The sequence below is a fragment of the Eleginops maclovinus genome, chromosome 18 (assembly GCF_036324505.1).
Source record: "Eleginops maclovinus isolate JMC-PN-2008 ecotype Puerto Natales chromosome 18, JC_Emac_rtc_rv5, whole genome shotgun sequence".
In the NCBI taxonomy this organism is placed as follows: Eukaryota; Metazoa; Chordata; class Actinopteri; order Perciformes; family Eleginopidae; genus Eleginops; species Eleginops maclovinus.
Genome location: NC_086366.1, coordinates 699018 through 719855, shown reverse-complemented (window position 1 = coordinate 719855; position 20838 = coordinate 699018). Strand labels below are relative to the sequence as shown.

General features: G+C 42.6%; 3 protein-coding genes across 5 annotated transcripts in view; all 3 read left to right on the top strand.

Annotated features, from left to right (window-relative positions):
- The first annotated feature begins 784 nt into the window (after positions 1-784).
- parlb (presenilin associated, rhomboid-like b) lies at positions 785-8330 on the top strand. Of its 2 annotated transcripts, none has more exons than XM_063907601.1 (10): positions 785-911; positions 2047-2257; positions 4017-4157; positions 4257-4305; positions 4691-4786; positions 5260-5409; positions 6341-6411; positions 6934-7035; positions 7291-7388; positions 7499-8330. In XM_063907601.1, exons 1-10 carry the CDS (start codon positions 835-837, stop codon positions 7620-7622), a joined length of 1119 nt encoding a protein of 372 aa, XP_063763671.1. In that variant the 5' UTR covers positions 785-834; the 3' UTR covers positions 7623-8330. The 2 variants fall into 2 exon arrangements, with proteins under 2 accessions (XP_063763671.1, XP_063763670.1); XM_063907600.1 differs by having other exon boundaries at positions 789-911; positions 2044-2257.
- A 1181-nt stretch (positions 8331-9511) lies between these two features.
- Positions 9512-12794, top strand: LOC134880607 (claudin-19-like). Its single transcript, XM_063907602.1, has 6 exons — positions 9512-10327; positions 10736-11096; positions 11249-11413; positions 11546-11627; positions 12055-12168; positions 12270-12794. Exons 2-6 carry the CDS (start codon positions 10880-10882, stop codon positions 12364-12366), a joined length of 675 nt encoding a protein of 224 aa, XP_063763672.1. The 5' UTR covers positions 9512-10327; positions 10736-10879; the 3' UTR covers positions 12367-12794.
- Positions 12795-14445: 1651 nt separating this feature from the next.
- Positions 14446-20838, top strand: part of LOC134880118 (tumor necrosis factor alpha-induced protein 2-like) — a 34618-nt gene continuing 28225 nt past the window's right edge. The window contains exon 1 of one of the 2 annotated variants that reach the window (XM_063906844.1): positions 14446-14559. Coding sequence is in view for 1 of the 2 variants with exons in the window: in XM_063906843.1 (XP_063762913.1) it covers positions 19346-19358 (13 nt within the window). In the remaining variant the exon portion in view is untranslated. Of the gene's footprint in view, positions 14560-19189; positions 19359-20838 lie in introns of those variants that run through there. The other variant, XM_063906843.1, reaches the window with a different exon arrangement.

Sequence of the window (20838 nt, the reverse complement as noted above, 5' to 3'; positions counted from 1 at the left end):
GAGACACTGGTTTAAATATAAATCAGGTTCATGAAGTGGGAGGAGCTTCTCTGTTACCTGAGGAACAGGTGTTGTCATGTTTGTGTTTCTGTATTTAAATCTGTCAGTGGTATTTTAATCCCTGTAGGAGAGAATTCTCACTAACACATATTACTCTCTGTGGACGGATGAATATTCAATAAATTGCATCAAAGTTTTAGTGTTTGGTTTTTATTTTAGTCCTCAAATAAAGACATTTTAAGTATACGGAAGAAAAGATCTGAGGAAAAATTAAAGTATTAAGTTTCCAGGAAAAAATCTTATTTTATATCTAAATATTTGGAGAAAAGTCTAGAAAGAAATCGTAAAACACAAGAAAAGAATATCATTAAAAAAATATATCTCAAATGTAAAAATCTGTAAGAAGAAGCTGTAAGTAGAGCAAGAAGCTGCAGTTGCCCGGAGATGATGCACCTCTTCTGGGTCGCTCTGAGGGTGACCGGGCTTCACATGTTGTATAAAACAAAATAGTGTAAAAAACTTCCAAGAACAATGTGAAATTGTGAAATTTGCAAACAAATGAGAACAATATGAGACACATTTCGTGGAAAAACAGAAAAATATCAGATTTGTTTTTGAAAAAATGCTCAAAAATAGAAGAACACTTCGGGAAAATGTGTGAAGAATGTCACAAAAGAAAATCAGGAATATGTGAAAAATGTTCGAAAATATGGGGGAAATGTGTCGGTTGAATGTGCTACAGTCTCCGCCCGGCAGGGGGCCCTCTGCCCCGGCTCTTGACTCTCTGTGACCCCGGTGGTGAAGCACCATTTCCCGGGTCACCGGGTCACCAACATGGCGTGGAGGAGCTGCGCTGTTCTGTTCAGACTCACAGGAGAGGATGTTCTACGGAGCTCCGCGAAGGGAGGCAGGTCAGTCACCACAGCAGAAAAACAGGCAGCCTTTCCCGGCCAACAGACGGACGGAGCCCCCCTGCTCGGAGTTAGCTTGTTAGCTTGTTAGCTTGTAGAGGACGGTTACACTAAGCCGGCTGTTAGCGGCTAACGGTAGCTTGGTGGCTAGTTGCTGTTTGTTATGATCAGAGGTGAAAGAAGTACATAGAGCTACTTTAAAGAGTCCTCTCCTGCTGATGTTCAGGTGTATATCAGTATGTAGTGTCTCTACTTTAAAGAGTCCTCTCCTGCTGATGTTCAGGTGTATATCAGTATGTAGAGTCTCTACTTTAAAGAGTCCTCTCCTGCTGATGTTCAGGTGTATATCAGTATGTAGTGTCTCTACTTTAAAGAGTCCTCTCCTGCTGATGTTCAGGTGTATATCAGTATGTAGAGTCTCTACTTTAAAGAGTCCTCTCCTGCTGATGTTCAGGTGTATATCAGTATGTAGAGTCTCTACTTTAAAGAGTCCTCTCCTGCTGATGTTCAGGTGTATATCAGTATGTAGTGTCTCTACTTTAAAGAGTCCTCTCCTGCTGATGTTCAGGTGTATATCAGTATGTAGTGTCTCTACTTTAAAGAGTCCTCTCCTGCTGATGTTCAGGTGTATATCAGTATGTAGTGTCTCTACTTTAAAGAGTCCTCTCCTGCTGATGTTCAGGTGTATATCAGTATGTAGAGTCTGTACTTTAAAGAGTCCTCTCCTGCTGATGTTCAGGTATATATCAGTATGTAGTGTCTCTACTTTAAAGAGTCCTCTGCTGCTGATGTTGAGGTGTATATCAGTATGTAGTGTCTCTACTTTAAAGAGTCCTCTCCTGCTGATGTTCAGGTGTATATCAGTATGTAGAGTCTCTACTTTAAAGAGTCCTCTCCTGCTGATGTTCAGGTGTATATCAGTATGTAGTGTCTCTACTTTAAAGAGTCCTCTCCTGCTGATGTTCAGGTGTATATCAGTATGTAGTGTCTCTACTTTAAAGAGTCCTCTCCTGCTGATGTTCAGGTGTATATCAGTATGTAGTGTCTCTACTTTAAAGAGTCCTCTCTCTAATTTTAGCCTGACAGTATCTAACAGCCTCTGTGTTGTGCCCCCCCCCCCCCATCCCCCCAGCAGGATCCCTCACAGCGTTCAGCAGCGCTGCAGCTTCCGGAAGGTGACCAGGAAACCAGAGCAGAAGAAGGGGGAGGAGGAAACCCCCCACATCGAGTCCCTCGAGGCCGTCGTCCCGCGCCGCACATCCCCCCCCCACGTGGAGCAGCGAGCCCCCCCCGGACCCCCCCGAGACTTCGGCCGCCTCCTAAAGCCCTTCGTCTTCACCGTGGGGGTAGGTCACTCACTTCTCATCCGATACGAGCAGTGTTAATGTCAAAAATATTTGAGTTATGTTTCAATCATTTATGGAACATTTTCAAAATAGATGAGAAATTTCCCCGTTTCAAAAAACGTATGAAAGAATGTCAGAACAATCCCAACAATGAAAAAGAGAAGTGAAAATATTAAAAAATAAAAAGGGAAATGTCCAAAAAGGGTTGGGAACAAAGTCTGAAATATATGTGGGGGAAAAAGAGAAATCATGGGACGGAGCTAACTCCTCCTCAGTCTTAGATGGAGTTAACTCCTCCTCAGTCTCAGATGGAGTTAACTCCTCCTCAGTCTTAGATGGAGTTAACTCCTCCTCAGTCTCAGATGGAGTTAACTCCTCCTCAGTCTCAGACGGAGCTAACTCCTCCTCAGTCTTAGATGGAGTTAACTCCTCCTCAGTCTCAGACGGAGCTAACTCCTCCTCAGTCTTAGATGGAGTTAACTCCTCCTCAGTCTCAGATGGAGTTAACTCCTCCTCAGTCTCAGACGGAGCTAACTCCTCCTCAGTCTCAGATGGAGTTAACTCCTCCTCAGTCTCAGACGGTGCTAACTCCTCCTCAGTCTTAGATGGAGTTAACTCCTCCTCAGTCTCAGATGGAGTTAACTCCTCCTCAGTCTCAGACGGAGCTAACTCCTCCTCATTCTCAGATGGAGTTAACTCCGCCTCAGTCTCAGACGGAGCTAACTCCTCCTCAGTCTCAGACGGAGCTAACTCCTCCTCAGTCTCAGACGGAGCTAACTCCTCCTCAGTCTCAGATGGAGTTAACTCCGCCTCAGTCTCAGACGGAGCTAACTCCTCCTCATTCTCAGATGGAGTTAACTCCGCCTCAGTCTCAGACGGAGCTAACTCCTCCTCAGTCTCAGACGGAGCTAACTCCTCCTCAGTCTCAGACGGAGCTAACTCCTCCTCAGTCTCAGACGGAGCTAACTCCTCCTCAGTCTCAGACGGAGCTAACTCCTCCTCAGTCTCAGACGGTGCTAACTCCTCCTCAGTCTCAGACGGTGCTAACTCCTCCTCAGTCTTAGACGGTGCTAACTCCTCCTCAGTCTCAGACGGAGCGAACTCCTCCTCGGTCTCAGACGATGCTAACTCCTCCTCAGTCTCAGACGTTGCTAACTCCTCCTCAGTCTCAGACGGTGCTAACTCCTCCTCAGTCTTAGATGGTGCTAACTCCTCCTCAGTCTCAGACGGTGCTAACTCCTCCTCAGTCTCAGACGGTGCTAACTCCTCCTCAGTCTCAGACGGAGCGAACTCCTCCTCGGTCTCAGACGGAGCGAACTCCTCCTCGGTCTCAGACGGTGTTAAATCCTCCTCAGTCTCAGACGGTGATAACTCCTCCTCAGTCTCAGACGGTGTTAACTCCTCCTCAGTCTCAGACGGTGCTAACTCCTCCTCAGTCTCAGACGGAGCAAACTCCTCCTCAGTCTCAGACGGTGCTAACTCCTCCTCAGTCTCAGACGGAGCTAACTCCTCCTCAGTCTCAGACGGAGCTAACTCCTCCTCAGTCTCAGACGGCGCTAACTCCTCCTCAGTCTCAGATGGAGCGAACTCCTCCTCAGTCTCAGACGGAGCTAACTCCTCCTCAGTCTCAGACGGTGCTAACTCCTCCTCAGTCTCAGACGGTGCTAACTCCTCCTCAGTCTCAGACGGTGCTAACTCCTCCTCGTCTCAGACGGTGCTAACTCCTCCTCAGTCTCAGACGGTGCTAACTCCTCCTCAGTTTACAGGCTGCTCCTTCGGTGCGGCAGCGATCTGGCAGTACGAGTCTCTGAAGTCTCGGGTGCAGAGTTACTTTGACGAGATCCGAGCCGATTGGCTGGAGAAACTCCGGCCTCAGAAACGAGGAGACGTGCGCAAAGAGGTAACGAGCGCACGCCGTGAAGTCTCATTTATTCACGAGCATAACTGATCTTATGTCAATGATGTAGTTCTCATTCTGAGCTATGATTGGCTGTTTCAGATCAACCAATGGTGGAACAGCTTGAGCGAGGGTCAGAGGACGGTCACGGGTGAGACTCACTGCAAAACACATTTTCAAAATATTATGAATTGATATGAATTGATATGAATATGTTCAAACAATATGTGGAAAAATGTTGTTGAGACTTTTCCAAAAAGATATTTACTTTTTAAATGGAAAATAAAAAGGGAAGTTTATTTGATTTAATAAAAAAACATTTGTGAAAAACTTATTTTAAAGATGAAACATAACGAAGGATAAAGTCAAATATTTCAGAATTTCTTTTCAAAATGATTTTCAAAATCTAAATTAGGAAAAATAATAAAAAAACATTTAAAAAAAAGAGTAAAACTGAATAAATATGACAAACATGTTTACTGTATCCACCTCTTCACTCCCACCAGCCTGTCTAAACTCTGTGGTTGTTTCCCCAGGGGTCATTGCTGCTAACGCCGTGGTGTTCTGCTGCTGGAGGGTCCCGGCTCTGCAGCGCTCCATGCTCAAATACTTCACCGCCAACCCGGCCTCCAGTCAGTCCATCACAGTGTTCATTAATCCAGCATTTTGCACATCATTTATGGAGATTATTCACAGAACATGTTCTGATCTCACCGGTCCGTCATGTATGTTTTGGATATTATTTTACATTTTCCAGATATTTTTGGGACAATTCTCAAACAGTTCACAATTTTCAAGTTTAGTTAAAAAACAAAACATTTTTCTGTTAAATTTGTGATATTTTTAGTATCTTCAGATGAGGTATGCACATTGTTGAAATCAAATGTTGTCAAATCTTCACCAATACTTTCCATATTATTCGGACAGTATTTAACATTTTTGGATATTTAAAATAAACTCCAGGCATTTTGACCGTAACTGATGGAGATCATAAAAGGATCTGATATCTTTCAGCAGTCTACTCCGTATATTTCAGAGATCTACATTTTCCAGACATTTTTCTATGAGCATTTTTAACGTGTTTCCTGTGTGTTCTCCCCCCCAGAGACCCTGTGCACCCCCATGCTGCTCTCCACCTTCAGCCACTTCTCCTTCTTCCACCTGGCCGCCAACATGTACGTCCTGTGGAGCTTCTCCTCCAGCGCCGTGTCCATGCTGGGGAGGGAGCAGTTCATGGCCGTCTACCTGTCTGCAGGTGCTGCTTAAATACACTCAGGGGTTCATGAGAGGTGGGGGGGGGACATAGCTCATATTTCAGGCAATTTATAAATAGATATATTAAAGGATTTTGATGCAAATTTAAAATATTATTTTTTTAAAACGTATTTTTTTAAGTTCACAAAAAATGTCAAAATAAAATATAAAATGTATTAAAAATGTGAAAAATATATGTGAGATTATTCTGAAGTATAGGTGAATAAATGCCCTTGTAAAATGGTTAGACATACTGTATGTCCTTTGATATGTGAAAGATTGCTGAGTACAAATTGTCAGAAAAACACCAAAATCTTAGAAATATCAAAGTAATTATATTTGAGTATATTAAGTATATAACAGTATTTAAAAGATGGCAAAAAATAGTGGTTAATGCCCCAAACATGTTTAGAAACATTAAAAAGATATGTGAACATTTGGTGAAAAATATGTCGAAATAGTTTTTAAAATTCAGGAAAGTAAATTTAAGTATTTCTAAAAAATACTCAACGTTTTTCAGAAAAGATATTTTGAGAATGTAAAATGTTACGTGTGAAAGATGACAGAAAGCTAAATAGAAACAGTTTTTGGAAGAAATATTTGGACAATGCCCCAATACATTTTAGGAAAATATGTAAAAATTGTCAAGGAGATTTGTTAAAAATGGGGGAAAGAATATGTCAACATTAGCTGGAAATGTTCTAGAAAATATGTCAGAGAAAAAGAAAGGTCCAAAATAAATCCGAAAGATATAAAAACGTGTGGTAATAATATCCTCTAATCCTTCTGGTACGGACACAAACTTTTGATTCCTTCTGTCTGTCTCTCTGTCTCCCTGTCTGTCTGTCTCCTGTCTGTCTCTCTGTCTCCCTGTCTCCCTGTCTGTCTGTCTGTCTCCGTGTCTGTCTGTCTGTCTCTCTCTCTGTCTCCAGGCGTCGTCTCGTCCTTCTTCAGTTATGTGTGTAAAACAGCCACCGGGAGGTTCGGTCCGTCTCTGGGAGCCGTGAGTCCAACACTCATCATATATCATGTTCACAGACAAATAGAAAGGAATAAATACGTTATATTTGAATCTGATGAGAGTTTTACTGCGTCAGACATTTAGGAAGCAACAAATATTATTATATAATTGAGAATGAAATCTGGGAGAATGATCTCTTTCATTTCACAGAAAATCCTGTTTATTTTTCTGTTTATTTTCCTTTTTAATCTTAGAGAATATTCTGCCAACAAATGTTTTTCCATTAAATGTAAAAAGAAGTTCTGACTGATATTTAAATTTTGCATTTACATATTTATTCATTAGTTTTATTGCAAAATGTTCATTTTTCTATTTGTTATGAGGCAAACAGTGCCGAGTATGGAAACTGTTCTGATTGTAAATGAGTAAATGTCTGAATGTATCAGGTACGTGTTATTTAAACTCTTCCTCCTGAGGGTCCGGGCCTCTGGTTCAGACGCCGGCTTCCTGTCGGATGGTTGGAAATGTTTGTGAAAAACAAAATGATTTGAGTCTGTGTTTCAGTCCGGAGCCATCATGACCGTCCTCGCCGCCGTCTGCACCAAAATGCCTGACGCTAAACTCGCCGTTATCTTCCTCCCCATGTTCACCTTCTCCGCCGCCAACGTGAGTTCATCACTGAGATTATTATTGTTATATTTTGGACAAAAAACTGAAATGAGTTTGTCTTTAAAAATGAGTCTTTTTTAATGAAAGGATGAAATAGAAATAAACTATTCATTTTGAAATCTAAAATCTCAAAGAAATCAAAACAATAAAAAATACCAAATGAATCCTCAAACCCAAAAACCTCTGGAAGCGTCCAGATCTTCATTTTAAGCGTTTAAAACCATTACGTTAACCTCGTCCTCTCGCTCCCAGGCGCTGAAGGCGATCGTTGCCATGGACACGGCCGGCGTTGTTCTGGGATGGCGGTTTTTTGACCACGCGGCGCATTTAGGAGGAGCGGTGTTCGGGATGTGAGTTCAACCCTCCATAAGAATCAGAATAATAAAATATAAATAAAGTGTTAAGAAAACGGACGATGGAATGACACTACATTTCCCATGATGCTCTCTGTCCCCTGCAGCTGGTACATCCTGTTTGGTCACGAGTTGATCTGGAGGAATCGCGAGCCGTTCGTTAAGCTTTGGCACGAGCTGAGGACTGGGGGAGGGGGAGGAGGAGGGGGAGATGCGGGAGGCGCTGTGTAGGAGGCGCCGGGGCTGCTGGGAAATAAAAGCTGTAAAGATGTATAAATGTACAGAACCCCAGAATCTGCATACGTATAAAAACCAGTCACATGATGGACTGGTTTCTTGGTCGCGATGCTGGGTGGGGGGTCGTGAGAGTACTCAAAGATTCAAAGATATCAGTTATAGAGCTGGTGGGGGGGGGGGGGGGTTAATTTATGAGTTAAATCCCAGACAATTATCAGCTTTTTATGTAAATATTCCTCAGAAATATCAATAACAAAATCAGACAATGTTGACTTTTTTAGATTCAAAATGACTTGCTGACTTCAATCTGAGAGAATAACAAAACAAAATATCATTTTACTTTTACTTAAAAACAAGAATAAAAAACATGATGACATCACTAAGGAACACTCGCTCCTATTGGCTAGCACTCATTGCACGTGATAGGCTAAGAGGCGGGACAAGCCGTTGACCAACAGTCACACAGAGCCGGCCAGCTTGGGCTCTGGGTTCAGACGGAGGGTGAGAAGAGGAACCCTTCATTCAAGGATTGTTTCGTCGGGTTATTTCTAAACCTTTAACGAGGTGTGTGGAGCCTCGGGCTCGGCGGGAGAACCGCTCATTTAATTACGTTTGGAGACTTTGATTTTCAATTTGTTCTTTGTGTTTATTTATGTTTGCTGGTTTTCTTATAAATAAAAGTGTGAAATTATGAAACGCAAACAGACGAGCTGCTTCAGAATACATGATATTTCCCTGTCTGTGATTTACAGGTAAATATCCGACTCACTGTGACTGTGAGAGCAGAATAATACGGTTATTTAGAGGCTCCTTTAAAGCCCGAGGGACCCCGCACCGCTCCGAGATAAAACGGGACAAAGGGACAGGTAGCACTGCAGGCTGGTGGGGGCCAACGGATGGGGGGGGCTTTGAGGAGGAGGAAATAACCCTGAAACTTCTTGGTGTCGAACGTTCACGGGTTTATCCTGTAAGTGTGCAGAAACTGAACATATACATAATGACAGAGGGGGGGTTATAATCCAGAGGTTCACTGAGATCAAAGTGCTCATTTTATGAGGTAAAGCTGGTTATTTTTCCAGATGAAATCACACATTTGTTGCAAACCATAGAAGATATTCTGCTGGATTCAGATTTTCGTAGAGAGAATCATACCTTAACGAGGAAAACGATTCAGTGTAATAAAGTGGAACGATTCAGGATCAAAAAGCAGGAATCATTTTGGATATTCTCTGAGATTAATGCGGAACATTCTTTAGTGTCTTTATGGCTTTAGATTCTGAGATGTCACGTTTCTGAAGTTTATGTCTAATAAGTGAACTCCTTTAGTCCGTGCTGGATGTGAAGCTGGATATTAGAGTTTTAAAGGGTTAAATTCAATGTAGAATCCTAAAGAGACGACGGACGAAAACACACAAACAACTTCTGTGAAATGAGTTAGTAAATGTGTGGGCGCTTTTATTTTGAAGGGTCTTTGATCTGTCACTGGCTCCACGATCTGGAGAGAGAGAGGATCACTGATAAACAGGTTAAAGTCTACACACACACACACACACACACACACACACACACACACACACACACACACACACACACACACACACACACACACAGTTTCTGTATACAACTGTAAATACTGATAACCATACTGTGATTCTGTCACTGCTACAGATCTTCATATTAAGAGGAATTTAAACTCCTTCAGTAAATAAGGAGTACTTGTACTTCCCTGTAGTACAGCTCTGAGTACTTGTGCCTGACTGTAGTACAGCTCTGAGTACTTGTACCTGACTGTAGTACAGCTCTCAGTACTTGTACCTGACTGTAGTACAGCTCTCAGTACTTGTACCTGACTGTAGTACAGCTCTGAGTACTTGTACTTCCCTGTAGTACAGCTCTGAGTACTTGTGCCTGACTGTAGTACAGCTCTGAGTACTTGTACCTGACTGTAGTACAGCTCTCAGTACTTGTACCTGACTGTAGTACAGCTCTCAGTACTTGTACCTGACTGTAGTACAGCTCTCAGTACTTGTACCTGACTGTAGTACAGCTCTGAGTACTTGTACCTGACTGTAGTACAGCTCTCAGTACTTGTACCTGACTGTAGTACAGCTCTGAGTACTTGTACCTGACTGTAGTACAGCTCTGAGTACTTGTACCTGACTGTAGTACAGCTCTCAGTACTTGTACCTGACTGTAGTACAGCTCTGAGTACTTGTACCTGACTGTAGTACAGCTCTTAGTACTTGTACCTGACTGTAGTACAGCTCTCAGTACTTGTACCTGACTGTAGTACAGCTCTCAGTACTTGTACCTGACTGTAGTACAGCTCTCAGTACTTGTACCTGACTGTAGTACAGCTCTGAGTACTTGTACCTGACTGTAGTACAGCTCTGAGTACTTGTGCCTGACTGTAGTACAGCTCTGAGTACTTGTACCTGACTGTAGTACAGCTCTGAGTACTTGTGCCTGACTGTAGTACAGCTCTGAGTACTTGTACCTGACTGTAGTACAGCTCTGAGTACTTGTGCCTGACTGTAGTACAGCTCTGAGTACTTGTGCCTGACTGTAGTACAGCTCTGAGTCCTCCCAGCTGGAGGTGAACCCGGCTCTGTTTGCTCAGGTCGTTGAACCCGGTCAGCAGAAGGTCGGATCAGGACCAACGAAACTGTCAGGCTGCAGAGAGGACGGAGCTGCAGACGGTGAGAACTGAACCTCCACTTTTAATTCATTTACTTTCTTGAATCTGAACCAGCTCCCTCTTTTAGTATCAATACGGTGTTCCTTCGTTGGTTCTTTGATACTTCTGAAATAATAAGTCTCCTTTCCTTTCTCTGCTGTCCCTGATTGTGAACCATGTGTTCCCATGTTAGAGAATGTTTTTAAACAGCTTTACTCGGGGGGGGGGGGAATAAGACGCGTTTCAGACTATTTCTTCCTTCTTTCATAAAAGATCTGACTTTTATTCAAATTTCTGGAAGTTTTTCTGAATATTTTTTTAACGTCGACTTTTAAACCGATTTGTATTATTTAAATTATCACTTTTTCCCAAACATTCTGACTTCATTCAGTATTTTCTCATTAACTCCTTTTTCATTTGGCCCTAAAAGGTTTCCTAGATTTTCCAGGTGTTCTCCAAGTGGTATCAAGGATTCCGTAGGTGTTCCCAAGTATCTCCAAGAGTAGCCAGGAGATTCCAAGAAGATTCCAAGTGGTTTCTGTGAGTTTCCAGGTGTTCCCAGCTGTTTCAGGGCATGGCGGTGGGTCTGCAGGTGGTGGGTCTGATGCTGGGTCTGGCGTCTTGGTGCCTGGCATCCAGCTGCACCTCCTCCCAGCTGTGGAGGGTGAGGAGTCAGGCGGAGTCGGTGGGCAGCAGCCAGCGGCAGTTTGAGGGTCTGTGGATGAGCTGCGCCGCCTCCTCGCTGGGAAACCTGCAGTGCAGCCGCTTCAAGACCACCTTAGGACTCCCAGGTGAGGACACAAGCTTTGAAGTGCTCTAAAGGAGCTGCAGCACGGTCACATGACTTTGACGTTATTGGCTTTAAGACTGATTCCTGCAGCTCTCCTAAGTCCACATGATATCAGATCTAAACTGCGGTACTAATTGAACTTCCTGTGTGCAGTTCACCTGCAGGTCTGCAGGGCTCTGATGATCCTCTCTCTGATGCTCGGACTTGCCTCCAGCATCGTCTCCGTCCTCGGACTCAAGTGCACGAGGATCGGCCGAACCTCGGAGAGCGCCAAGGAGAAGATCGCCCTGACCGGAGGATGCCTGTTCATCCTGTCCGGTACGGCAAGCATTCGTCTTTTCACACGTCACAATCATAGCCTGTTTATATAAGGTCACTATCATGTTCGTGCACAACACTAGAGAAGGTTCAAAACAGAAACACCTTCTTCTGCTTCCTGTCTGTCCTCAGGCGTCTTCTCTCTGAGCGCCGTGTCCTGGTACGCTGCCAGAGTCATCCACGACTTCCACAACCCGCTGTACGGAGGAGTCAGGTCTGTCATGATTACAGTTTGTGTTCATGGTATCTAGAATAAAACATCTTTACCTCCTTCTAATCGCAAAAATAGAGCTTTACACTGAGACCTGCTTTGTGTGCAAGTGTGTTTTCCATGAGCAAATCCACAAATAAAACATTCCATAAATTAAAAAATACATTTACAATTTAAATCTTCATCTCCAAATAAAACTATGAATGGAAAAGTGTGGAAAACAAATCATGTGAAAAAACGCAATAAATGGCACCTCTGGCCTTCCGTACAACAACACCTTTAACACTACTGTGTGTGTGTGTGTGTGTGTGTGTGTGTGTGTGTGTGTGTGTGTGTGTGTGTGTGTGTGTGTGTGTGTGTGTGTGTGTGTGTGTGTGTGTGTGTGTGTGTGTGTGTGTGTGTGTGTGTGTGTGTGCGCGCACGTGTGTAGGTTTGAGCTGGGTACTGGTCTGTATCTGGGCTGGGCGGCCTCCGGTCTGGCCGTACTGGGAGGGTCGATGCTGTGCTGCTCCTACCGGAAGACAACCCCCCCAGCCTCTGCACGGTACACACACACACACACACACACACACACACACACACACACACACACACACACACACACACACACACACACATTATAACACCTGTGACCTCCTCCTGCAGGCAGCTCTCGTACAGCCTCTCCCCAACCAGCGGAGGAGAGAAGATCTACAGAGCAGCTCCGACCTCAGAGATCAGCTCCAAAGCAGCTTACGTCTGAGGAACCTCACACACTGATAGATACTGCAGGAAGGAGTGCTAGCACCAGGGAATGAGCATTACATCACTTCCTGTCCCCTGGTCTGGAGGTCAATGGTTTTCTGAATGTGTTTTTGGTTGTTGATATAAGGTCTGTGGTTAACACGAGCGGATGCGAGACTGGTGGATTTAAAAACATGCCAACGAGTGTCTGAATATAACACACACACACACACACACACACACACACACACACACACACACACACACACACACACACACACACACACACACACACACACACACACACACACACACGATAAGCGATAATGAGATGTATGCTGTTGCTTTATTATTATCATGCTCTGATCCATGTCTACATCTTTTGTGTTCTTGAGATTTTGAGATCTTCGTTTCAACGAGTTGTAAATAAACGTTTTCTTTGTTTCAGTGTTTTCTCTCTTTCTGTTACAACCCGCAGAAGAACCTGCCCTCTGTGGTTCACTCATAGTGAGCGGAGGAGAACGTGAAAAACGAAATGTGTTTCAAACGCAGCTGTCTGTCACGATCTGTCACAACAGATTTCCTGTTTTATTTTGAAAATCCTTCGCCCCCTGCTTCCTGTCTCTGTGTTTGCCCTCCTGATTGATCACCTGATTCTGTTCACCTGTGTTTTCCCTCCCCAGCTGTGTTTTGTGATTAGTCTTTGTATTTAAGCTCTGGTTTTCTGTCGGTGGGGGTCAGACCCTCGTATGTGGAAGGGTCACGCCTCGCTGCTCTACCTGAATGCAGGTATTTCTGTTGAACATCTGTCCGTGTGCTGGCTCCGCTCTGCTCTGAACCCGTGTCACTGTGCTGGAAACTGTTTTTGTGAATTAAAATTCAGGTTTATGAAACAAGACGAATTCCAGGGGAGATTGCGTTCATATTTTCAACACACAGGAAACGTGATTATTCATTTAGTTTCAGTAAATAAATCTGCAGGTTTCACTCGAGGCTCGTCCATCCTCAGCGCTTCAGAGGCAGGGGTGGGAAAGCATTCAGTCTTTACTTGAATAAAAGCCTCACCTGCAGACATCCTCAATAAACTGCAATGAGGAGCATTAAGAACTAAAAGCTTTTGAGCTAAATTGCTGCCGATCACTTTTTCATTAACCCACTCATGGTTTTAATGTCGCATGCTTTAATCTTTAGCAAATAGTCATTTAATTGTGTGTTGTTTCAAAATCTGAATGAAATGGTCACCTGGAGAAAAAAGGAACAACCCTTAAATGTAGCTTAGTAGAAATGTAAGTAGTACAAAACTAAGTGAACTAAGGACAGTACTTAGATTCTTGAGACATAATAAGAGCAGAGACTTTATGGAAATGAAATACAATAAAATGCATCGTTAGTTTACAGTCTGATAAATGTAAGAACTCGTTAGTGTCAGTAGTTTTACTGAAGTATAAGATAATAATACAACCTCCAAAACTGATCAAATGTCACTAAAGAGACTTCAGTTCCAGAAATCAAGACGCAGAGATGACAGTCATTCTTCAGTCTACAGAGGAGGCTTCAACCCCCAAAGGCTCCACCAGGGGGCAACACTGTACACTGATTCATCATTAAGGCCAGTGTGTGTGTGTGTGTGTGTGTGTGTGTGTGTGTGTGTGTGTGTGTGTGTGTGTGTGTGTGTGTGTGTGTGTGTGTGTGTGTGTGTGTGTGTGTGTGTGTGTGTGTGTGTGTGTGTGTGTGTGTGTGTGTGTACTGAGGGTCTTCAGTGAGGTGGAGGAAGAGGAAAAGATGACCATTTCCTGCAGCAGCTAGAAAATAAAACAAACAGGAAACAAGGAGCAGATTTCCCAACGAGGAGCGGCGAAGGGACACGGATAGAAACCAGGACGAGAACTGGCAGGAGGACCAGAAGGAGAACCAGAAGGAGAACCAGGAAAACGTCTAACAGAGAGGAGGAGGAAGGCACCTACAGCTGAAGAACATCAGGAATAATAAGAGAATCACAGAAACTGAAAAAAGAAACTCATATTGGAATACAAACAACCGGCAAACAGCTCCTGACACACACACACACACACACACACACACACACACACACACACACACACACACACACACACACACACACACACACACACACACACGGTGGCAGAGATGACACAGTCTTGAGGAAAGAGACCTGGATTATTTCTCTTTTATTCTACAAAAACAGAAGCAGGTAAAATTTGCTCATTATATCTTTCTGTGTGTGTGTGTGTGTGTGTGTGTGTGTGTGTGTGTGTGTGTGTGTGTGTGTGTGTGTGTGTGTGTGTGTGTGTGTGTGTGTTTCATGTTTTATTTTAATCTTTAAATGAAGAAACTTGATATATGTGAATGATGTAGATCACCTGGACGTAGCGTGTACCTTCACACACCTGTAGATTTTTTACATGCTAACTCCCGTGTGGTAAGAGTGTAACGCGCTGTGGCCTGACGTCCTCCAGCTTTGTGATGGCTGTATTTATTAGTGTTAAAGTCAGCAGATCTCTGTCCGTGCTTCTTGAGGTCAGTGTGTGGATAAAGAGAAGTGAGTTCAGACGATCTGCTGCCCTCACTGCTTTCATACGACTCAGAAACGAAACGGAGGAAAGAGAAATCCTCATTGTGTAAATGATTCTGCGTTACAGTGAGCTGAGGAAACACTTTCCCAATCCATCCTTCTGTTTTATCTGACCTTTGACCTTATACACAGTTTCACACATGATGTAGCCATGCTATCTAGCTAGCTGATGTTAGCTATCTGTAGGCACCAGATATTGAGTCTCACGCAGGGAATAGGGATCCAACGTCCTGCGCCACTTTGTGCTGTTTTTATTCCAAATCACAACAGTACAAAAGCCGAGGTGTTCCTGTATCTGGCCCCGATGTGTTTCCCTGGATGAATAACCTCCCTCAGGTGTGCTGAACCCTCCACCTGTCTGCAATATCACACAGAATCACTGAAAACCGCCTTCAAAATAAAAGCATGAAGAATTCGATGAAGTAAAATAATAACACTAAATAATAATAAATACACTTTTACCAAAAACAGCAAAAACATAAATGTTAACCAGCTATTTAGCTTAGCTTAGCAAGCTATAGTCAAATTCTGACTCAAATGTGAATTATTATTCAACATTTAAGCGGAGGTGTAAAGTTCTGAACTTCAGTACCATGTTGAGGGACAGTGCATGACCTGAGTGCTGGTTCTTCACAGATCTGGTGGTGAGAGAAAGGTGTCAGATGTCTCTCTGAGGGTCACCACCAGTCAGTGAGCTTTCAGATGCTGGTACTGATGTCTGAGTACGTCTTCACAATCCACTACTACTTGTACACACTGTGGTACTCGAACTGAAGTCAAATTTAGAGAAACCTTTTTCTTTCTATAAATGGAGCCCGAGGTCACACCCCGACTTTCTGTTTCAATGTCAAACTACTTCCTGTCTGCAGTTCATTTCCCCTCAGAGAAACAAAATCACTTCATTCATCAGCATTGTTATTACAGTCTGTGTGTGTGTGTGTGTGTGTGTGTGTGTGTGTGTGTGTGTGTGTGTGTGTGTGTGTGTGTGTGTGTGTGTGTGTGTGTGTGTGTGTGTGTGTGTGTGTGTGTGTGTGTGTGTGTGTGTGTGTGTGTGTGTGTGTGTGTGTGTACATTCCTGCGACATGGAATCATCGGTCAGTCAACTGGTAAACACATACACACCTTACAAAAGACCTGACACAATACTCATTAGCTCTGCCATTCAAAACAACACAAACACACTCACACACACACACACACACACACACACACACACACACACACACACACACACACACACACACACACACACACACACACACACACCCTACATTCCTATCTTACTTACATTATTTTATTGATTATTTAACGAATACTTAAACATTTTCAACAGATACTCAACACAGTTTAATCGAAATTATACCTCTACTTTAAAGAGTCCTCTCCTGCTGATGTTCAGGTGTATATCAGTATGAGAGAGTCTCTACTTAAAAGAGTCCTTTTCCTCTCCTGCTGATGTTCAGGTGTATATCAGTATGTAGAGTCTCTACTTTAAAGAGTCCTCTCCTGCTGATGTTCAGGTGTATATCAGTATGTAGTGTCTCTACTTTAAAGAGTCCTCTCCTGCTGATGTTCAGGTGTATATCAGTATGTAGTGTCTCTACTTTAAAGAGTCCTCTCCTGCTGATGTTCAGGTGTATATCAGTATGTAGTGTCTCTACTTTAAAGAGTCCTCTCCTGCTGATGTTCAGGTGTATATCAGTATGTAGTGTCTCTACTTTAAAGAGTCCTCTCCTGCTGATGTTCAGGTGTATATCAGTATGTAGCGTCTCTACTTTAAAGAGTCCTCTCCTGCTGATGTTCAGGTGTATATCAGTATGTAGAGTCTCTACTTTAAAGAGTCCTCTCCTGCTGATGTTCAGGTGTATATCAGTATGTAGTGTCTCTACTTTAAAGAGTCCTCTCCTGCTGATGTTCAGGTGTATATCAGTATGTAGTGTCTCTACTTTAAAGAGTCCTCTCCTGCTGATGTTCAGGTGTGTATCAGTATGTAGTGTCTCTACTTTAAAGAGTCCTCTCCTGCTGATGTTCAGGTGTGTATCAGTATGTAGTGTCTCTACTTTAAAGAGTCCTCTCCTGCTGATGTTCAGGTGTATATCAGTATGTAGAGTCTCTACTTTAAAGAGTCCTCTCCTGCTGATGTTCAGGTGTATATCAGTATGTAGTGTCTCTACTTTAAAGAGTCCTCTCCTGCTGATGTTCAGGTGTATATCAGTATGTAGTGTCTCTACTTTAAAGAGTCCTCTCCTGCTGATGTTCAGGTGTATATCAGTATGTAGAGTCTCTACTTTAAAGAGTCCTCTCCTGCTGATGTTCAGGTGTATATCAGTATGTAGTGTCTCTACTTTAAAGAGTCCTCTCCTGCTGATGTTCAGGTGTATATCAGTATGTAGAGTCTCTACTTTAAAGAGTCCTCTCCTGCTGATGTTCAGGTGTATATCAGTATGTAGTGTCTCTACTTTAAAGAGTCCTCTCCTGCTGATGTTCAGGTGTATATCAGTATGTAGTGTCTCTACTTTAAAGAGTCCTCTCCTGCTGATGTTCTGGTGTATATCAGTATGTAGTGTCTCTACTTTAAAGAGTCCTCTCCTGCTGATGTTCAGGTGTATATCAGTATGTAGAGTCTCTACTTTAAAGAGTCCTCTCCTGCTGATGTTCAGGTGTATATCAGTATGTAGTGTCTCTACTTTAAAGAGTCCTCTCCTGCTGATGTTCAGGTGTATATCAGTATGTAGAGTCTCTACTTTAAAGAGTCCTCTCCTGCTGATGTTCAGGTGTATATCAGTATGTAGAGTCTCTACTTTAAAGAGTCCTCTCCTGCTGATGTTCAGGTGTATATCAGTATGTAGTGTCTCTACTTTAAAGAGTCCTCTCCTGCTGATGTTCAGGTGTATATCAGTATGTAGTGTCTCTACTTTAAAGAGTCCTCTCCTGCTGATGTTCAGGTGATATCAGTATGTAGTGTCTCTACTTTAAAGAGTCCTCTCCTGCTGATGTTCAGGTGTATATCAGTATGTAGTGTCTCTACTTTAAAGAGTCCTCTCCTGCTGATGTTCAGGTGTATATCAGTATGTAGCGTCTCTACTTTAAAGAGTCCTCTCCTGCTGATGTTCAGGTGTATATCAGTTTGTAGAGTCTCTACTTTAAAGAGTCCTCTCCTGCTGATGTTCAGGTGTATATCAGTATGTAGTGTCTCTACTTTAAAGAGTCCCCTCCTGCTGATGTTCAGGTGTATATCAGTATGTAGTGTCTCTACTTTAAAGAGTCCTCTCCTGCTGATGTTCAGGTGTATATCAGTTTGTAGAGTCTCTACTTTAAAGAGTCCTCTCCTGCTGATGTTCAGGTGTATATCAGTTTGTAGAGTCTCTACTTTAAAGAGTCCTCTCCTGCTGATGTTCAGGTGTATATCAGTATGTAGTGTCTCTACTTTAAAGAGTCCTCTCCTGCTGATGTTCAGGTGTATATCAGTATGTAGTGTCTCTACTTTAAAGAGTCCTCTCCTGCTGATGTTCAGGTGTATATCAGTTTGTAGAGTCTCTACTTTAAAGAGTCCTCTCCTGCTGATGTTCAGGTGTATATCAGTTTGTAGAGTCTCTACTTTAAAGAGTCCTCTCCTGCTGATGTTCAGGTGTATATCAGTATGTAGAGTCTCTACTTTAAAGAGTCCTCTCCTGCTGATGTTCAGGTGTATATCAGTATGTAGAGTCTCTACTTTAAAGAGTCCTCTCCTGCTGATGTTCAGGTGTATATCAGTTTGTAGTGTCTCTACTTTTTTGTTGTTTTATTTATTTTTAGTTTTTTGAAAACACTTTTATTATAATTATAGACAAAAATGTCACTTCCTTGAAAAATGTTAACAAATGAAAAAGAAAATCAATACAAAAACTAGGGAACGCATTTGATGGAAATGGTTGTCATGAAATAATTTTGCATCCCCACTCTTACTAAACAAACAAACAAACAAACAAACAAACAAACAAACAAAATCCCTCATCTTCCTTTTTCTTGGGCCGAATTTCCAACAAAATTGAACTCAGCAAGAACCAGCCTCAGAGTGTGTGTGTGTGTGTGTGTGTGTGTGTGTGTGTGTGTGTGTCGTGTGTGTGTGTGTGTGTGTGTGTGTGTGTGTGTGTGTGTTTGCGCGCGCTCGCATGGAGCAGTGTGTGTGTGTGTGTGTGTGTGTGTGTGTGTGTGTGTGTGTGTGTGTGTGTGTGTGTGTGTGTGTGTGTGTGTGGGTGCAGAGTGGTTATGGATCATTCGCTGGGAGCTGCAGAGGGAGGCGGTGTTTCTGTGTGTCGCGGAGGGTCTGGAGCTCCACTCTCTCGTGAACTTCTCTCCTCAGTGTCCGCCTCTTGAGGACTTTCCCCCGGCTTCTGCACAGAGTTCGTCCCGCTGATCCGCCGACATGGCTCTCCGCTGTGAGTACATCGCTGCCTACGGAGAAAAGTTTGTAGGAGTGAAATGACTCTATGAGTGCAAAGAACAACAAAGTAGGAGGAAGACTTTCTGTGGAGAAAATGACGAAGATATGAGGTTTTTCTGAAGGAAGTTGCTCGAGGAAAAGCTCATATTCTCCAGTTTAAAAACTAAATAAAATAGAGACAATTTCCTCAAGGTGACTCTGAAAAACTGAGCGAGACATTTAATATCAGAAATGGAAGTTATTAAAGCTGACTTTAGGAGGTCACGTTTTTCTGTCATTTGTGCTTGAAAACGAACTTTGGTTTTGAGATAAATATTTGAAAAATCAAGATTTAAAAAGGAGTATTTACATTCTTGAGTAAAAGTTTAAGAAGTGGATTCATTAGTGAGAATGTCCTCTTTATGAAGCTCAAGGTGACTCGTTCAAATGTCTGTCTAAAAAGACAGGAATAAATGTATAACTTTCAGAATGAACAGGATTATGAGCTGCAGATTGTCAAATTTAGAAGGGGAAAATGACTGTTTGCGTGTTTCGCTTGAAAGTCTCTTTTAAGATGGAATAAAGTGAATACATCTTTATGAAAGAGAGTTTGTTGTGGATTTAAAAGGTGAAAAAACTGTACACAATAATCTGTTACGATTCTCAAGGTGACTCGTTCACATGTCATCTACACTGATATATTAGGCTGCTTAAAGGAGTACAAATGAAACCTTTGTTTGTCATTTAAAATAAATATCTGCAAAAACATGTTTTAAAAAATGAGATTATATTTTTGATTCTCAGTTTAAAAATATTGGAAGAATGGTCTTTAGGAAGCTCAAGGTGTCTCGTTAAAATGTCTCTAACACAACTGAAGTAAATACTTCAATATCAGAAAGTAATACCTGCTGCAGATTTTCAAACCTCATGAGGTGGAAACACCTTTTATCAACTCATCTTATAGTAGAAGATTGAGGGCATTATCTGGATTAAACTGTGTAAATATGTCTTCACTAGAGATTTTAAGAGTTTGATAAAAAGTTTGTGACTTTGACTTGTCAGTGAAGGCGGTGCGTTTGAGGAATGCAGGAAATGTGATGATTAACTGGTTCTGGGTGGAGAGTCTTGTGTAAGGCGCAGAGTTTCTTTATATCACTCAGATGAAGAAGGAGATCCAGCAGCAGGGATGTATACAACCCCAGGAATCTGTAAAGTAGCCAGACTTTGAGCTGTTTGTGTCGTCCTTTGATAATACTTGTAGATTTGTGGAGCATTTTAATCCGAATTACCCTCCCTTTTCCTCTCTCACTGATTTAAAGTATGCAGTATAGTGTTCCTGATACTTATAGATGCCATAGGATTTGCAACTTAAATACATATTTTAAACACTTATTATTTTGATCATCTGAGGAGAGGAAGGACAGGGAGAACCACAGAAAGCAGAACAGGCCTCTTTAAGTGTTGCGTTCACTGACACATTCTCTGGCTTTTTACAT